General features: G+C 47.4%; 2 protein-coding genes across 4 annotated transcripts in view; one reads left to right on the top strand and one right to left on the bottom strand.

The window, feature by feature from the left end:
- The window catches only part of tlcd4a (TLC domain containing 4a), a 204,468-nt gene that overhangs the window by 71,529 nt on the left and 116,678 nt on the right, over window positions 1–16,261 (bottom strand). The gene's annotated exons all lie outside the window — the stretch shown is intronic.
- Window positions 11,456–16,261, top strand: part of alg14 (ALG14 UDP-N-acetylglucosaminyltransferase subunit) — a 107,016-nt gene continuing 102,210 nt past the window's right edge. The window contains exon 1 of one of the 3 annotated variants that reach the window (XM_073062734.1): window positions 11,456–11,690. In XM_073062734.1, the coding sequence (XP_072918835.1) occupies window positions 11,546–11,690 (145 nt within the window). In that variant the 5' untranslated portion in view covers window positions 11,456–11,545. The remainder of the gene's footprint in view (window positions 11,691–16,261) is intronic. The other 2 variants (XM_073062733.1, XM_073062732.1) reach the window with 2 other exon arrangements.

Here is a 16,261-nt window from a genome sequence, read left to right as displayed (position 1 = left end):
CTCTTGTTATAGAGCATGCCCTCTAATTCAGGCAGCATCCTGGTAAACGTCCTCTGCACCCGCTCCAAAACTTTGACATCCTTCCTATAATGGCGTGACCAGAACTGTATGCAATACTCCAGATGCGATCTGACTTTTGAACTCATTCCCTCGACTAATAAAGACAAATGTGCCGTATGCCCTTTTGACCACCCTATCAACCTGTGCAGCCACTTTCAGGGAGCTATGAACTTGGACCCTTCTCATCAACACTGTTCAGGATCTTACCCTTAACACTATACCTTTTTCTTTCCTTATTCTTTCCATTTGCCCTACCAAGATGCCATAATTCACATTTGGCTGAGTTAAACTCCATCTGTCATTTCTCTGCCCATATCTGCAATTGCTCTATATCCCGTTTTATTCTTTGCCAGTCTTCTATGCTGTATGCAAAACTACCATTTTTTTGTATCATTTGCAAACTTACTAAGCCATCCATCTATATTTTCATCCAGTTTATTTATATACATGACAAACAGCAGAGGTCCCAGTACAGACCCCTGTGGAAAACCACTAATCGCAGACCTCCAGCTAGAATAAGTCCCTTTGTCCACCACCCTCTGTCAGTTCCGAATCCAGATGACCACTTCGCCTTACATCCCATGCATCTTAATCTTCTGTATGAACTTAACTTGTCAAATGTCTTACTAAAATCTATGTTAACAACATCCACAGCTCATCACCTCGTCAAAAAATAAAGCAGGGGGTTAAGCACACAAATAAAACAGTCAAATAAACAAGAAATGTGTCAGTATTTCCAGGTATTCAGGCTAAAAAATGGTATCGACACTGCTCTATTTCACATGTTACAGCAAAATTAATAATGACATCTAGTGCTGTATCTGATGTTATGAAATTTCCTTGGACGACAAGTGCTGGAATCTAGAATAACAAGAATTCTGCTGAAGGAAATCAGTGGGTTGAAGAGCATCGGTGGAGGGAAAGGAATAGTTGATGTTTTGTGTCGAAATCCTATCTTGGGCCTGATGCAGGGTTTTAACTTAAAATGTCAGCAAATTCCCACTCCCCACAGCCCCAGACAGATGCCGCCTAACTCATTTGGTTTCTCCAGCGGTTTGTATAATGTTTCCTTATAAGACTCCTGGATTCTATTGGTCACGCATATCTTTAGGCAATGATTGCATCATATAGAGTTTGTGAAAAATTATAATTGTTGTCTTTCCTGCTTCCTGTCCATTTGCCTGCTTTGTTTGCATTTGTGGACAATACAAATATATTGATACCATTCTTTTCACTGTTGTACATCATGATTTTGCCCCACACTAAACATTAAAAAAATAATGGCACTCAAGAGTTGCTCTAATCTGAAAGCCTGCCCATCTCCTCTTTCTTATCTGGTTCACTGATTACCATCCTTGCTTACAGATTTCAGCATCTGCAGCCTCTTGAGTCTCAACTTATCACCTTCCACTTGTGCACCTGGATCAATCTTCCCTTCACCCTGTGTGGATGGGTAATGAAGGACATCTGTGGATGTTGAGCTGTCCCAGGTCAGTAGGTCCTGGGATGAGATGTCCAAGCGAGCAGGAGGCACGAGGGCTGCTGGGACAGTGAGCCTGGAGTCTGGGGTCCCGTCATCGGCTAGTCCAGGAACTGATACCGAAGGTCAGTCAGATGTCCGGAAGTTGAGCCTGATAGCTGAAGCTTGGAAATTAGAGGCCGTAAGGTCAGCCCAGTCCTGGGGCTGGAGAACTGTTCACGTGTGTGAGTGGTTTCAAGGAGGAAAGGGGATTGTTCTGCTGTTTTCTTGTTGTTTGTTGTGTTCTGACGAGCATTGTGGGCATGCTATGTTGGCACTGGAGTGTGTGGTGACACTTGTGGGCTACCCCCAGCACGCTCTTAGGTTGTGTAGGTTGTTTAAACAAACGGCACATTTCACTGTATCTTCTGATCCATGTGATGAATAAATCAAAATCTCTTTACCTGTCTGTAGCTATCATCTACTAGCTATTCCAACTCTATCCTCACCCCTTCCCGCTTGCTTCCTCTGTCCATCATCTTCCTCCTCAACTGATTTCACCTTCCGTTTGCTGGTTCCTGCCTCATCCCTCCCTCTACCTCTTTATACCAAGTATCTCACTCCTACACTAAAGATGTCAACAGTCCCTTTGCCTGAACCATTGACTTCCTCCAGCAGTTTATTGTTAGTCTCCATTTAAAAAATGATAAAATACCATATAAGTTCAGATAATGGTAATAATTAAAATTGTAGGAAAACTAAAATGTTTTCCTCTTCTATCAGCCTTCCAGATTATTTATTTCAACTGTTGCTTTTTCACTATTGCTTTGAATTCATTTTAACTTAATTTATTTGTCTGCATTAATGTTGAAAGTAAACGTTATTTACAAAGTACATATATGTCACCATATACAGCCCTGAGATTCATTTTTCTGCGGGCATACTCAGCAAATCTATAGAATAGTAACTATAACAGGATTAATGAAGGATCAATTAGAATACAGAAGACAACAAACTGTGCAAATCCAAGTATAAATAAATTGTAATAAATAACGAGAACATGAGATAAAGAGTCCTTAAAATGAGATCATTGGTTGTAGGAACATTTCAATGATGGGGCTAGTAAGTGTAGTTACACACTTTTGCTCAAGAGCCTGATGGTTGAAGTTAGTAACTGTTCTTGAACCTGGCAGAGCGAGTCCAGAGGGCCCAATACCTCCTATCTGATGGCAGCAGTGAGAAGAGAGCATGACCTGACTTGCTTTCCTTTGAGAGCATTTCATGTAGATGTGCTCAATGGTGGGGAGGGAGTTACCCGTGATATACTGGGACTAATCATTACCTTTTGTAAGGTTTTCTGTTCATTACAAGTTTCCAAGTGCAAGCTTGCATATATCATTTATCGATGTGATTGTTGTGCACGTGTATATGTCTGTATAAATGTGCAATACACATGCATGTATTTTGTTTCTTTCTGGCTGTTCATTTGGTATTAATTTACTTACATCTATATCTGCTTCTCACTGCTCATCTTAAATTTCCAGCTCAACTCACATTTCACAGTGAATGGTTATCGTGCCTCAAGTTATAGAATAACTGCCATAGTTAGAGTGTATAAAAGTGCATAGTACCTATTAATATGACCAAGAAGGATCCTTTAAAGAGCTTTCAAATGCAACCTATAAGCCACAACCAGTTTTTCAAATTACTCGTACAGCTGCATAAGCACACACCGCTGTCTGTGAAGGGATCACACCACAAGCTCACAGCATGAGGCCACTTAGTAGTTGTGCCTTGAAAACTAACAAGACAATCTTTGAACAGAGAGTGTACACAGATATTCTGTTAAACAATGTGGAATCCATCAATATCATTGATGTAGTTTAGGAAATTAGTACCAGGCAGGAGAATTGAGCTACTCTGAGCTTTGCACTATTGTATTGCAGAGAGAGAGGAATGCACTAGATAAGCGAAATTTGCGACTCCAAGCCCAGAGTGAAATCCAGAGAATTCCAAAATGGCTGTTTTGTGGCGACCCACTTCCTAGCGCACTCGAACCGGCTCACAAATGGACAGGAGGAGGAGTATAGGAAACTGATACAGGACTTTGTGATATGGTGCAACTCTAACTACCTGCATCTCAATATCACCAAGACCAAGGAGATGGTGGTGGACTTTAGGAGATCTAGGCCTCATATGGAGCCAGTGATCATTAATGGAGAATGTGTGGAGCAGGTTAAGACCTACAAGTATCTGGGAGTACAGTTAGACGAGAAGCTAGACTGGACTGCCAACACAGATGCCTTGTGCAGGAAGGCACAGAGTCGACTGTACTTCCTAAGAAGGTTGGCGTCATTCAATGTCTGTAGTGAGATGCTGAACATGTTCTATAGGTCAGTTGTGGAGAGCGCCCTCTTCTTTGTGGTCTATAGGTCAGTTGTGGAGAGCGCCCTCTTCTTTGTGGTGGCGTGTTGGGGAGGAAGCATTAAGAAGAGGGACGCCTCACGTCTTAATAAGCTGGTAAGGAAGGCGGGCTCTGTCGTGGGCAAAGTACTGGAGAGTTTAACATCGGTAGCTGAGCGAAGGGCGCTGAGTAGGCTACAGTCAATTATGGATAACTCTGAACATCCTCTACATAGCACCATCCAGAGACAGAGAAGCAGTTTCAGCGACAGGTTACTATCGATGCAATGCTCCTCAGACAGGATGAAGAGGTCAATACTCCCCAATGCCATTAGGCTTTACAATTCTACCGCCAGGACTTAAGAACTTTTTAAAAGCTATTATTAATGCTTTTTGAGATAGTGATTTAGATGCATATCATATTTTTTACTGAGTTAAGTATTGTATGTAATTAGTTTTGCTACAACAAGTGGATGGGACATTGGAAAAAAAGTTGAATTTCCCCATGGGGATGAATAAAGTATCTATCTATCTATCTAAAGGCCAGTCCCAAAAGGGCGCCAGGTCTGCTTCACCAACAAAGGGAAAAGCCCGCGCGGGACTGTGAATACGTGCCCCCTACAACATCCGTGCGCGGGACAGGACTGTGAATACGTGCCCCCTACAGCATCTGCGCCCGGGGAGGGCGGGATCAGGGAGGCTTTAAAGCGAGGCCGCGAAGTTCGAATAAAATCTTTTTTAACTGCAGTTTACCGACTCCGTGCCGTTATTTCAGCGCTGCGTGTAGCACACCGCTACAATTGGTGACCCCGACGGCCCAAGCGATATTTGGACCGGAGATGACCGACGCCGCATCTGTTCATGCGGTTTCGTTGAAACTGCCAAGCTTCTGGACGCTGTGACCTCACCTGTGGTTCCAGCAAGCAGAAGCCCAATTCCACATTCGGCAGATAACCTCAGAGGACACACGTTACTACTACGTGGTGAGCTCCCTCGACCAGGAACCAACGGCCCAGGTTGAGGAGTTCGTACAGTCTCCCCCAGCGGACGGCAAATACACGGAATTCAAAGCCCTGCTCATAAGGACTTTCGGACTCTCACGGCGCGAGCAGGCTGCCCGTTTACTGCACCTGGATGGTTTGGGGGACAGACCTCCATCGGCTTTAATGAATGAGATGTTGTCTCTGGCCGGAGGACACAAGCCCTGCCTCATGTTTGAGCAGGCATTCCTGGAGCAGCTGCCCGAGGACATACGCCTGCTGCTGTCCGACGCGGATTTCAGCGACCCCTGGAAGGTGGCGGCCCGGGCGGACGTACTGTGGAATGCCAAGAAGGTGAGTGGGGTGTCCGTCCCACAGATCACCAGGCCACGCTCCCAGCAGCAAACCAGACCAGGCCCGGCCACAGAGCCCGCTAACCCCAGAGGCAGGGGTGAGGAGCCCAATGAACAATGGTGCTTCTACCACCAGCGGTGGGGCACAGAAGCCCGCCGCTGTCGCCCGCCCTGCAAGTTCTCGGGAAACGCCAGGGCCAGCCGCCGCTGATGGCTACGGTGGCTGGCCATCGGGATAGCCTCCTGTATGTGTGGGACAAGTGGTCGGGACACCGTTTTTTGGTCGACACCGGTGCCGAGATCAGCGTCTTACCTCCGACGAGTTACGACACCCGCAACAGGGCACCGGGTCCCACCCTGAGGGCCGTGAATGGCAGCACAGTAAGGACCTATGGCACCCGTACGGTGCAGCTACAGTTCGGCTCCAGCCGGTTCACGTGGGACTTCACACTGGTTGCCGTAGCCCAACCGCTCCTGGGCGTGGATTTTTTGCAGGCTCACAGCCTGCTGGTCGACCTGCTGAGGCAGAGACTGGTCCACGCCGAGACCTTTCAGACGTTCTCCCTGGGTGCAGCCCAGTTGCCAGCCCCACACCTCGACTCCATCACGCTGTCCGACAACGACTTCACCAGAGTCCTGGCGGATTTCCCATCGGTTCTGGCACCGCAGTTCACGGCAGCCATGCCCCGACACGGCGTACAGCACCACATCCCGACCCAGGGACCATCCCTCCACGCAAGTGCTCGAAGGCTTCCCCCGGACAAGCTCCGACTGGCGAAGGAGGAGTTCAAGAGGATGGAAGAATTGGGGATCATCCGGCGGTCCGACAGCCCATGGGCCTCCCCCCTGCACATGGTGCCCAAAGCGACAGGGGGCTGGAGACCGTGCGGCGACTACCGCAGGCTGAACGAGGCTACAACACCGGACCGCTACCCTGTGCTGCACATTCAGGACTTTGCAGCAAACCTGCACGGCGCACAGATCTTCTCCAAGGTAGACCTTGTCCGAGGATACCATCAAGTCCCGATGCATCTGGACGACGTCCCCAAAACGGCACTCATCACCCTGTTCGGCCTTTTCGAGTTCCTCCGCATGCCATTTGGCCTGAAGAATGCCGCACAGACGTTCCAGCGGTTAATGGACGCGGTGGGACGCGACCTGGACTTCGCATTCATCTATTTGGACGACATCCTCATAGCCAGCAGCAGTAGTCAGGAGCATCTGTCCCACCTCCGTCAACTCTACGCCCGACTGAGTGAATATGGTCTAACAATCAACCCAGCCAAATGCCAGTTCGGGCTCGACACCATCGACTTCCTGGGCCACAGGATTACTAAAGACGGGGCAACCCCTCTGCCCGCTGAGATAGATGTGGTCCGCCATTTTCCCCGACCCACCACAATCAAAGGCCTTCAGGAATTCGTGGGTATGGTAAATTTCTACCACAGTTTCCTCCCTTCAGCTGCCCGAATCATGCGCCCCCTGTTCGCCCTGATGTCGGGTAAGGGCAAGGACATTACCTGGGACGAGGAGTCCGCCGCCGCTTTCATTCAAATGAAAGAAGCCTTGGCAAACGCCGCGATGCTAGTGCACCCCAGAATGGACGTCCCTACCGCCCTCACAGTGGATGCATCTAACACGGCAGTCGGTGGGGTACTGGAGCAACTCATCGAGGGTCGCTGGCAACCCCTGGCGTTTTTCGGCAAATACCTGTGGCCACCCGAGCTCAAATACAGTGCTTTCGACCAGGAACTGTTGGCGCTATACCTGGCAATCTGGCATTTCAGGTACTTCTTAGAAGGTAGGCCCTTCACCGCGTTCACGGACCACAAGCCGCTTACCTTTACGTTCATGAAGGTGTCCGATCCCTGGTCATCCCGCCAGCAGCACCATCTGTCCTACATCTCTGAATACACGACGGATGTCCGGCACGTCTCGGGTAAGGACAATGTTGTGGCGGACGCGCTCTCTCGCCCTAACATTCATGCCCTTTCCCAAGGGGTAGACTTTGAGGCGCTGGCAGAGGCGCAGCAGGCAGACGAGGAGATCCCTAGTTACAGAACCGCAGTCTCCGGTTTGCAGCTCCAGGATCTCCCCGTAGGCCCAGGTGAGAGGACCCTACTCTGTGACATCACCACCGGCCAACCCCGTCCCGTCGTCCCAGCAGCCTGGCGGCAGCGCGTTTTCAACTCCATTCACAACTTAGCACACCCCTCCATCAGGACAACCGTCCGGATGGTCTCCAACAGGTTCGTTTGGCACGGACTCCGCAAGCAAGTCAGTGAATGGGCCAGAACGTGCATGCACTGCCAGACGGCCAAGGTGCAGCGGCACACCAAAGCTCTGCCGCAGCAGTTCCACCCCACCCACTGGCATTTCGACCACATTCACGTGGATATCGTAGGCCCCCTGCCAGTGTCGCGCAGAGCGCGGCACCTCCTGACTATCGTGGACCGGTTCACAAGATGGCCAGAGGCGATCCCGCTCACCGACACCACCTCCGAATCTTGTGTCCGGGCACTGATCACCACCTGGGTGTCCCGCTTTGGTGTACCGGCCCACATTACCTCCGACAGGGGCGCCCAGTTCACCTCCAACCTGTGGTCAGCTATGGCCAGCCTTCTGGGGACACAGCTGCACCACACAACTGCCTACCACCCACAGTCGAACGGCCTGGTGGAGCATTTCCACCGTCACCTAAAGTCGGCTCTCATGGCCCGCCTGCGAGGAGCTAACTGGGTGGACGAGCTTCCCTGGGTCCTACTCGGCATCCGCACGGCGCCCAAAGACGATCTGCACACCTCGTCGGCCGAGTTGGTGTACGGCGCACCCCTGGTCGTCCCCGGGGAGTTCATACCAGCCCCAAGGGGGCATGAGGAAGAACCCGCAGCAGTCCTGGGCAGACTACGCGAGAGGCTCGGCAACCTGGCCCCCATACCCACTTCGCAGCATGGGCAGAACCCGACCTGCGTACCCAAAGACCTGCAGAACTGTAAGTTCGTGTTTGTACGAAGGGGCGGGCATCGGCCACCGCTGCAACGGCCCTACGAGGGGCTGTTTACGGTGATCGGGAACAATGGGTCCACGTTCGTGCTGGACTTTGGGGGGAGAGAGGAGGTTTTCACGGTGGACCGACTCAAACCAGCCCATGTGGACCTGGCGCAACTGGTCGAGTTCCCGGCACCGCAGCGCAGGGGCCCACCTTCCAAACAGGGTCCGGCCCAGACTGTTGACATTGGGGGGGTGTATCGCCGGTTCTGGGGGGAGGGGGGTTATGTGGCGACCCACTTCCTAGCGCACCCGAACCGGCTCACAAATAGCCAGCGCACCGGCATAAAGGCCAGTCCCAAAAGGGCGCCAGGTCTGCTTCACCAACAAAAGGAAAAGCCCACGCGGGACTGTGAATACGTGCCCCCTACAACATCCGCGCCCGGGGAGGGCGGGATCAAGGAGGCTTTAAAGCGAGGACGCAAAGTTTGAATAAAATCTTTTTTAACTGCAGTTTACCGACTCCGTGTCGTTATTTCAGCGCTGCGTGTAGCACACCGCTACAGTTTTGCTAATCAAGATCAAGCATGGCCGTGCTCACATTTGTTTCAATAACACTCAGGGTGCTTGTTTTTTTCAGAGAACCATCCCATCCCTCACAATACTGTGGTAAAAGAAGGATGTTTTGGATGTCTGGGTCAAACCAGGTGAGGTTAAGCAAAGTAGCAGTGCATTCTCTTGCATTTAGGAGAGTAAGAGGTAATCACATTGAGACAAACAAAATTCTTAAATGGCTTGACAGAGTATGTGCAAAAGCAATAGTTTTCCTGGAAGAACATCTGAAGCAATGGACCACTGTATCAAGAAGGGAACTGATCAGTCAGGACAAAAGTGAAATTTCTTTGCCTTCAGTTTAGTGAATTCTTGAGCTAAGAGTGTGGCGTTGGTTTTTAATTCACAAGAAAAAGACCAAAAGGCTCATTTGCCCCTGTAAATTACCCTGTCAGCTGGAAAAAGATTCATATGGAGGATGTGGTGTGTGTTTGATGGGAATAAGCACAAGGGGAAAATTGGACTGATGAGAGTGATTGGTTGAGAACTATCATAGAATTAATGGGATGAATAGCCTCCAGCTGAAGGGTGTCAACCCAAAATGTCCACTGTCCATTTCCCTCCATAGCTGCAGCTTTACCTGCTGAGTTCTTCCTGCTTATTGTGTGTTGATCCAGATTCCAGTATCCGCAGTCTCTTGGGCCTTCTAGACTTATGGTTAGCATAATGCTTTACAATTCTAGAAAATTAGAGTTCAATTGCTGCTCCTGCCCGTCCGTAAGGTGTTTGTACGTTCTCCCCATGCCTATGTGGGTTTCCTCTGGGTGCTCCAGTTTCCTCCCACAGCCCAAAGATGTTAGTAAATTGTGAACATGCAAAGTTAGTTCAACTGGCTTGCCCACAGAAGACAAAGAGTACGTAGTTGTAGGCAGATCATATTCTGCATGAAGGTGGGTCACCGGTAGTGTGCCTCAGGGAGCTGTTCTGGGACCCCTACTCTTCATGAGTTTTATAAATGACCTGGATGAGGAAGTGGAGGGATGAGTTAGTAAATTTGCTGATGACACAAAGGTTGGAGGTATTGTGGATAGTGTGGAGGGCTGTCAGAGGTTACAGCGGGACATTGATAGGATGCAAAACTGGGCTGAGAAGTGGCAGATGGAGTTCAACCCAGGTAAGTGTGAGGTGGTTCATTTTGGTAGGTCAAATATGATTACAGAATATAGTATTAATGGTGAGATTTTTGGCAGTGTGGAGGATCAAATATGATTACAGAATATAGTATTAATGGTAAGATTTTTGGCAGTGTGGAGGATCAGAGGGATCTTGGGGTCCGAGTCCATGGGACAGTCAAAGCTGTGCGCAGGTGGTCTCTGTGGTTAAGAAGGCATACGGTGCATTGGCCTTCATCAATCATGGGATTGAGTTTAGGAGCCGAGAGGTAATGTTGCAGCTATATAGGACCCTGGACAATCCCCACTTGGAGTACTGTGCTCTGTTCTGGTCGCCTCACTACAGGAAGGATGTGGAAGCCATAGAAAGGGTGCAGAGGAGATTCACAAGGACGTTGCCTGGATTGGGGAGCATGCCTTATGAGAATAGGTTGAGTGAACTCGGCCTTTTCTCCTTGGAGTGACAGTGGATGAGAGGTGACCTGATAGAAGTGTGTAAGATGATGAGAGGCTTTTTCCCAGGGCTGAAATGGCTAGCACGAGAGGGCACAGTTTTAAGGTGCTTGGAAGTAGGTACAAAGGAGATGTCGGGGTAAGTTTTTTTACACAGAGAGTGGTGAGTGTGTGGAATGGGCTACCGGTGACAGCGGTGGAGTTGGGTACGATAGGGTCTTTTAAGAGACTCCTGGACAAGTACATGGAGCTCAGAAAAACGGAGGGCTATTGATGCACCATCAATAACTCTGAGACGTGAGTTAAGGTAGGCTTTTATTGGCTGGAAGAAAGCACAAGCAGCAAGTGACCATCACACGACGTCCTGGAGACTGAGGAAGGGTCTGTGGTTCCAATCGCCTTTATACCGGGGTCTGTGGGAGGAGCCACAGGAGCAGTCAGCGGAGGGGGGGGGGGGGGTGTCCAGACAGGTATATGTAGTTCACCACAGCTATGGGTACCCCTAGGTAATTTCTAAGGAAAGGACATGTTCGGCACAGCTTTGTGGGCCGAGGGGCCTGTATTATGCTTTATGGTTTCTATGTTTGCTCTGGAAACTTCACCACACTTGCGGGCAGCTCACCAGCTCATCCTCGGACTGTGCTGTCGCTGATATAAACGACACATCTCACTGCATTTTTCAATGTTTCAATGAATATGTGAGAAATAAAACTAAATAAAACTCCCTTTATCTCAGTAAGTAAGTAACTTTGAGGGGAGGGGGGGGGTCCCCTGCAATTTCAGGAACAGATTTGCAGCTAATAAAGAATCTTAATGAGTGTTGCAATGTGGGACGTGAAGCAGCCAATTTATGGACAGGAAGCTTCCACAAACACTGAGCTGTTATAAAAATTAGAATTATACAGACGCCGACGGAAAGCCCAGAATTATTAAAATATTGTTTAGTGAAGTCATTGTTTTTCTATTGGTCAAAGTGGTTGAAAAATTACTTCCATCGCAGAAGATCGTGGGCCTGAATGAAGGGTTTGCTTACGATTTTGAAGTGCGGTGAAGCAGCGTTATAGTTGCTGATATTCCGTAGTGCGGAGCGGGGCGCCGCTTGATTGACAGCTGGTCCCGGGCTCAATGAGTTGGTGGTTCGGAGCGGGCGTTGCGCTGTTGGCGCTAGTCTGCATATTCCTTGCGCGATTTTTCCTAATACTTGGGCGAAATGAGACGCCAGAGCCCCGCAAGCGGAGCTCCGCCAGCATTCTGGTGGTTATCGGCTCTGGTAAGTTTGCTTCAGCAGCAGGAAGCGAGGATCAGTCAAGCGCATGGTCTCCATGTTGGTAAAGGATTGGAAACGCGGAAGCGAGTTTGATACACTGTGATTACGTGTACGGTAAATGCAGAATAATTCCACACGTCGAAACTGTTCTCGGACTGAGCTCGTCTATATTTGATTTTCTGTTCTGCAAAAGCAGTAGACGTTATGAGACGTCTGTAACTTGCAAAAAAAAGTCTTGAGAGTAAAGAATCAACGTTAATACTTAATGCAGTAATGAGCGAATGTAGGGTTCTTTTCCCTGGAAGCGCTCTCTCTGACCCCCTGGGTGGGCGTGAAAAACTGTTCGAGCGAAAGACAAGGGAGTTATTTTCATGTGCTTTGATTAACATTGCCAAAGGGTAATTGATTTACTGAATTATTGAACAACGATTTCTCTAATTTCCAGTAATGTCTTCCCTCTCCCTATTTTCATTCCTCATTCTACTCCCCCTTTAACCCTTCCCTTCTCACTTGCCAGTCACCTCTTTCTGATGCTCCTTCCCTTTCTCCCGTCGTCTACTGCCCTCTCCTATCGGATTATTACTTTGTCAGCCTCTTCTGCCTATCAGCTCCCAGTTTACCCCATTCCCCCCTCACCCATCCACGTCCCTATTTACCCCCTCACCTGGTTTCACCCGTCACCTGACATCTTGTACTCCTGTCTTTCCCTCACCTTATCCTGGCTTCTTCCACCCCTTTTACCGTTCCTTTCGTGATGAAGGGTCTCAGCCAGAAATACGCCTGTTTATTCCTTTCCATAGATGCTGCCTGACTTGCTGAGTTCCTCCAGTAGTTTGTGTCTGCTACTGTATTTTTCCAGCATCTGTGGAACCTTGTGTTTATAACTTATATTACTGGTCACGTGTACCAAAGTACAGTGAAAACTTTGCTTTACATACCACCCATACACATCGCTTCTCAATATCAGTACATCCAGGTCACACAACACAAAGGCAATAACAGAATGCAGAATGAATTCTTACAGTGTGATGATAACAGGTTTACTGACCATGAATTCTAAACTCAAACAAAATCCTTAAGTCCTGTCCGATATAAATACCCACAGGTACTCTCACTAAAGGATTGTTATACTGTAACTACCAAATCTTCAAAGACTAGTTCACTTGCCTGTTTATCCTGTGAGTGATTTTAGCTGCCAATACCTACGTTTGAGTCATGGGATCCCCCTCCCGACCATGGAGGTGATAACTTCCAGCTCACAAAGTAGTTTAAACACAGTTTAGTTATCTTTAGTGATTCGTGTTTAAATCCAAACAATGTTCTTAAAACACATTTAAATCTCACAGATGCTTTCTGACTTATAAAAGACTTTTAAATTACAAACCATTTCTAAAATACAAAGGAGTTTCAAAACATGGGTATAATTTCTATAAACTAAAAAGACATATCCGTGAGCTGTAGATGAACCAGTTCTCTGTCACAGAAATCAAAGGCCAAGGAATGGATTCCAATTCATTCCATCTTTCTGTCATTTTTCCTGATGATCCTGGACCATTCCCAGTAAATATGGGCTGCCCTCAACATTTCTACTGTTTCTTTGCCACAGGGATGGCTTCACACACATGGGCGGCATGGTAGTGTAATGGTTAGCATATTGCTTTACGGTACCAGCGACCCAGGCTCATTTCCTGCCGCTGTCTGTGAAGAGTTTATACGTTCCCTCCGTGACCGTTTGCGTTTCCTCTGGATGCTCCAGTTTCCTCCTCAGTCTGAAGACGTGCTGGTTAGTTTGCTAAATGGTCATTGTAAATAGTCCTGTGATTTAGGCTAGAGTTAAATCAGGGGTTGTCGGGTGGTGCTGGTTGAAGGGTAGGAAGGGGCTATTCCATATTGTATCTCAATAAAATGAAAATAATAGTTTTCAGATACCTTTTAACACAAGTGTCTAAAGGTTTCTGGAGATAGAGATCCCAATTAACACTATGAAGCTGAATCCCTGAGTACATAAGCTATTGATATGCTAAAATCTCATTGCAAAGGGAGGTGACGAGTCATAGGTCTGGAGTTTGGAGATGAGTTTGCATGGAATTATGTTATTGAAGTTGGTGCTGTAGTCAGTAAACAGTATCAGATTCAGCTTCATTTATTTGTCAGTGTACATCAAAGCATAGTGAAACGTGTTGTTTGCATTAACAACCAACACAACAGCCTAAGGATGTGCTGGGGGGGGGGGGAGCCCGCAAGTGTCACCACACATTTTGGCACCAACATAGCACGTTCACCATGTTCACAGAATGCAGACAAAACAACAGCATCGAAACAAGCTCCTTTCCTGCCTCCCACACAGGCACTCGTCGCAATCCAGGACAGGCCTCCAGCCCTTCTCACTCAGTGGGTGGAGAACCTATGGAATTATTTTCTGAATCAAGATTGTGGAAACCACATTGAATATGGTTGGGGCAGCTGCTTGATTTTTGTTTTGATTGCAAACCAGGCATCAGAGTGAATTGGAAAGTGGGGAAATTTGTATGGATCGCGAGTGGATCAGCCATATTCTTGAGAAATGATGGTGCAGACTCAAGGGTGCAAGTGGCTTACTCCTATTTATTCTTCTTTCCATGCGTCTGCAACGTGTAACACAGACATGATTTATACATAACTGAAAGCATGCATTAAGTGCTGAAATACTTTCATGATATTTGAGTAAATATTATAAATTTTGTATTACAAAGTAGTGTGACTGAGTGTATAAAGTTGCAGCAATTCATCACTAGCAGGGAATCTATTTGAATATCCTGTGCTAAATTAACCCTTTACTCGCAATGGTTGTAAATAATTACTACAGTTTTAAATTTTACTTATTTTTCCACCAGAAGGAGGGTTCAGTTGAAACATTTGCACTGCTTTTGTCTCTCTGATTGTCTAGCTGCTGAATATTGGCTTATTTGCTTTTGAAGTTCTTTGCCTGCTGCTAGTCAATCAGTCTTAGCTGGTCTCCGTGTTATATTTTGTGTTAAGACCATAAGCTATAGGAGCAGAATCAGGCCATTTGGCCCATCCATCATGACTGATCAATTTTCTTTCTCAACCCCAATCTCCTGCCTTCTCCCCGTATCACTTCATGCCCTGACTAATCAAGAATCTATCGACCTCTGCCTTAAATATACCCAATGAGTTGGCCTCCACAACCACCTGTGACAATGAATTCCATAGATTCACCACATTAAAAGCTACTGCTGTTTTAACTTGTCCCAAATCCTGTTCACTTACCTCTCTGCCTGGCGGTGCTCACACCAGCTGTCAGCGTGACTTTGCTCTTCTCTATCTCTATAAACTCCTAAAACTGCAAGTACTCTACACTTCTCCATGCTGAGAGTCATCCCCTGTTTTTAACTGCTCCATTATTGACAAAGAACTAGGTTGTAAACTGACTAGGTCCTGATCCAGGGTTTCAGACAGTTCCTTCCCTTCCCCTGCCCCACAGATGCTCAAGCTGCTGGGTGCCTCCAGCAGATTGTTTTGTTGCTCCAAGTTCCAGTATCTGAAGTCTCATATCTCCTGGTTCTAAATTTCCTCCCTAAATCTCCCCACTCACTGAGCTCCTCCTTTAGGACTCTTAAGAACTACCGGTACTTGTTTGACCACCTTGTCAGATCCTGTTTCTGTGAAGTGCAGTGAGTTCCTGTTTACACTATCTGTGACTGTGATTTTCTGGGTTTCCGGGTTTATACCACATTCCAAAAGTATCAGTAAGTGAACCATAATCGAGGTTATACAGAAGTCTATTTGTCCAGTGGAGGTGCCCTATCCTGGGGCTGGAGGACTGTCTGTGTGTGGATAGCAGGGAATAAAGGGGCTTGTTTTGCTGTTCTGCTGAACATTACAGTCGTGCTAATTTGAACCAGAACGTGTGGCTGCCCCCAGTACATCCTTAGATTGTTTTGCACTTCGGGTTTCAATGTTCGTGTGATCGGTAAATGGTTCTGAACCTGAGCATGGGAACAGGCCATCTGTATCCAACTCCCCTGTAAAGGTGCATGCCCAATCATCCCATCAGCATGACTTTGGCTTGTATCCCTCTAATCCTTCCCAATCCAAATTAGAATGTCAGAAAGTTTTTGACAAGAGCCAGCCATTCGGCCCAACAAAGCTCGCCAAATTCCGATTCTCATAGTGTGTTGAAATAACTATTGAGTTTAGATTTGAAAGTCTCTAAGGTACTACTCTCAACTACACAACTAGGTAGGTTATGTGTCCACAACTCAGTGGGTGAAGAAATGCTTCCTGATGTTAGTCAGAAATCTCCTACCCTTAACCAGTCTCTACCTATGGCCCCATGTCCTTGATGATGGATTAATTTTGAAGTAGCAGTATCTTCTTTACTTATACCCTTAATGATTTTGAACACTTCTGTCATATCTCCTCTCATTCTACGTCTATTTAGGCTAAAAAAGATATAATTATTTCAATCTTTCCTCATAGTTCATACTCTGCAGACCTGCAATGAGTGGTCGCCCTTCTCTGGACTCTCTCCAATGCCTTCACATCCCTCATACAATATGGAGACCAAAATT

The sequence above is a fragment of the Hemitrygon akajei genome, chromosome 12, assembly GCF_048418815.1.
Source record: "Hemitrygon akajei chromosome 12, sHemAka1.3, whole genome shotgun sequence".
NCBI lineage: Eukaryota > Metazoa > Chordata > Chondrichthyes > Myliobatiformes > Dasyatidae > Hemitrygon > Hemitrygon akajei.
Note: the sequence above shows the minus strand (reverse complement) of the source record. Positions and strands in the feature narration are given on the sequence as shown.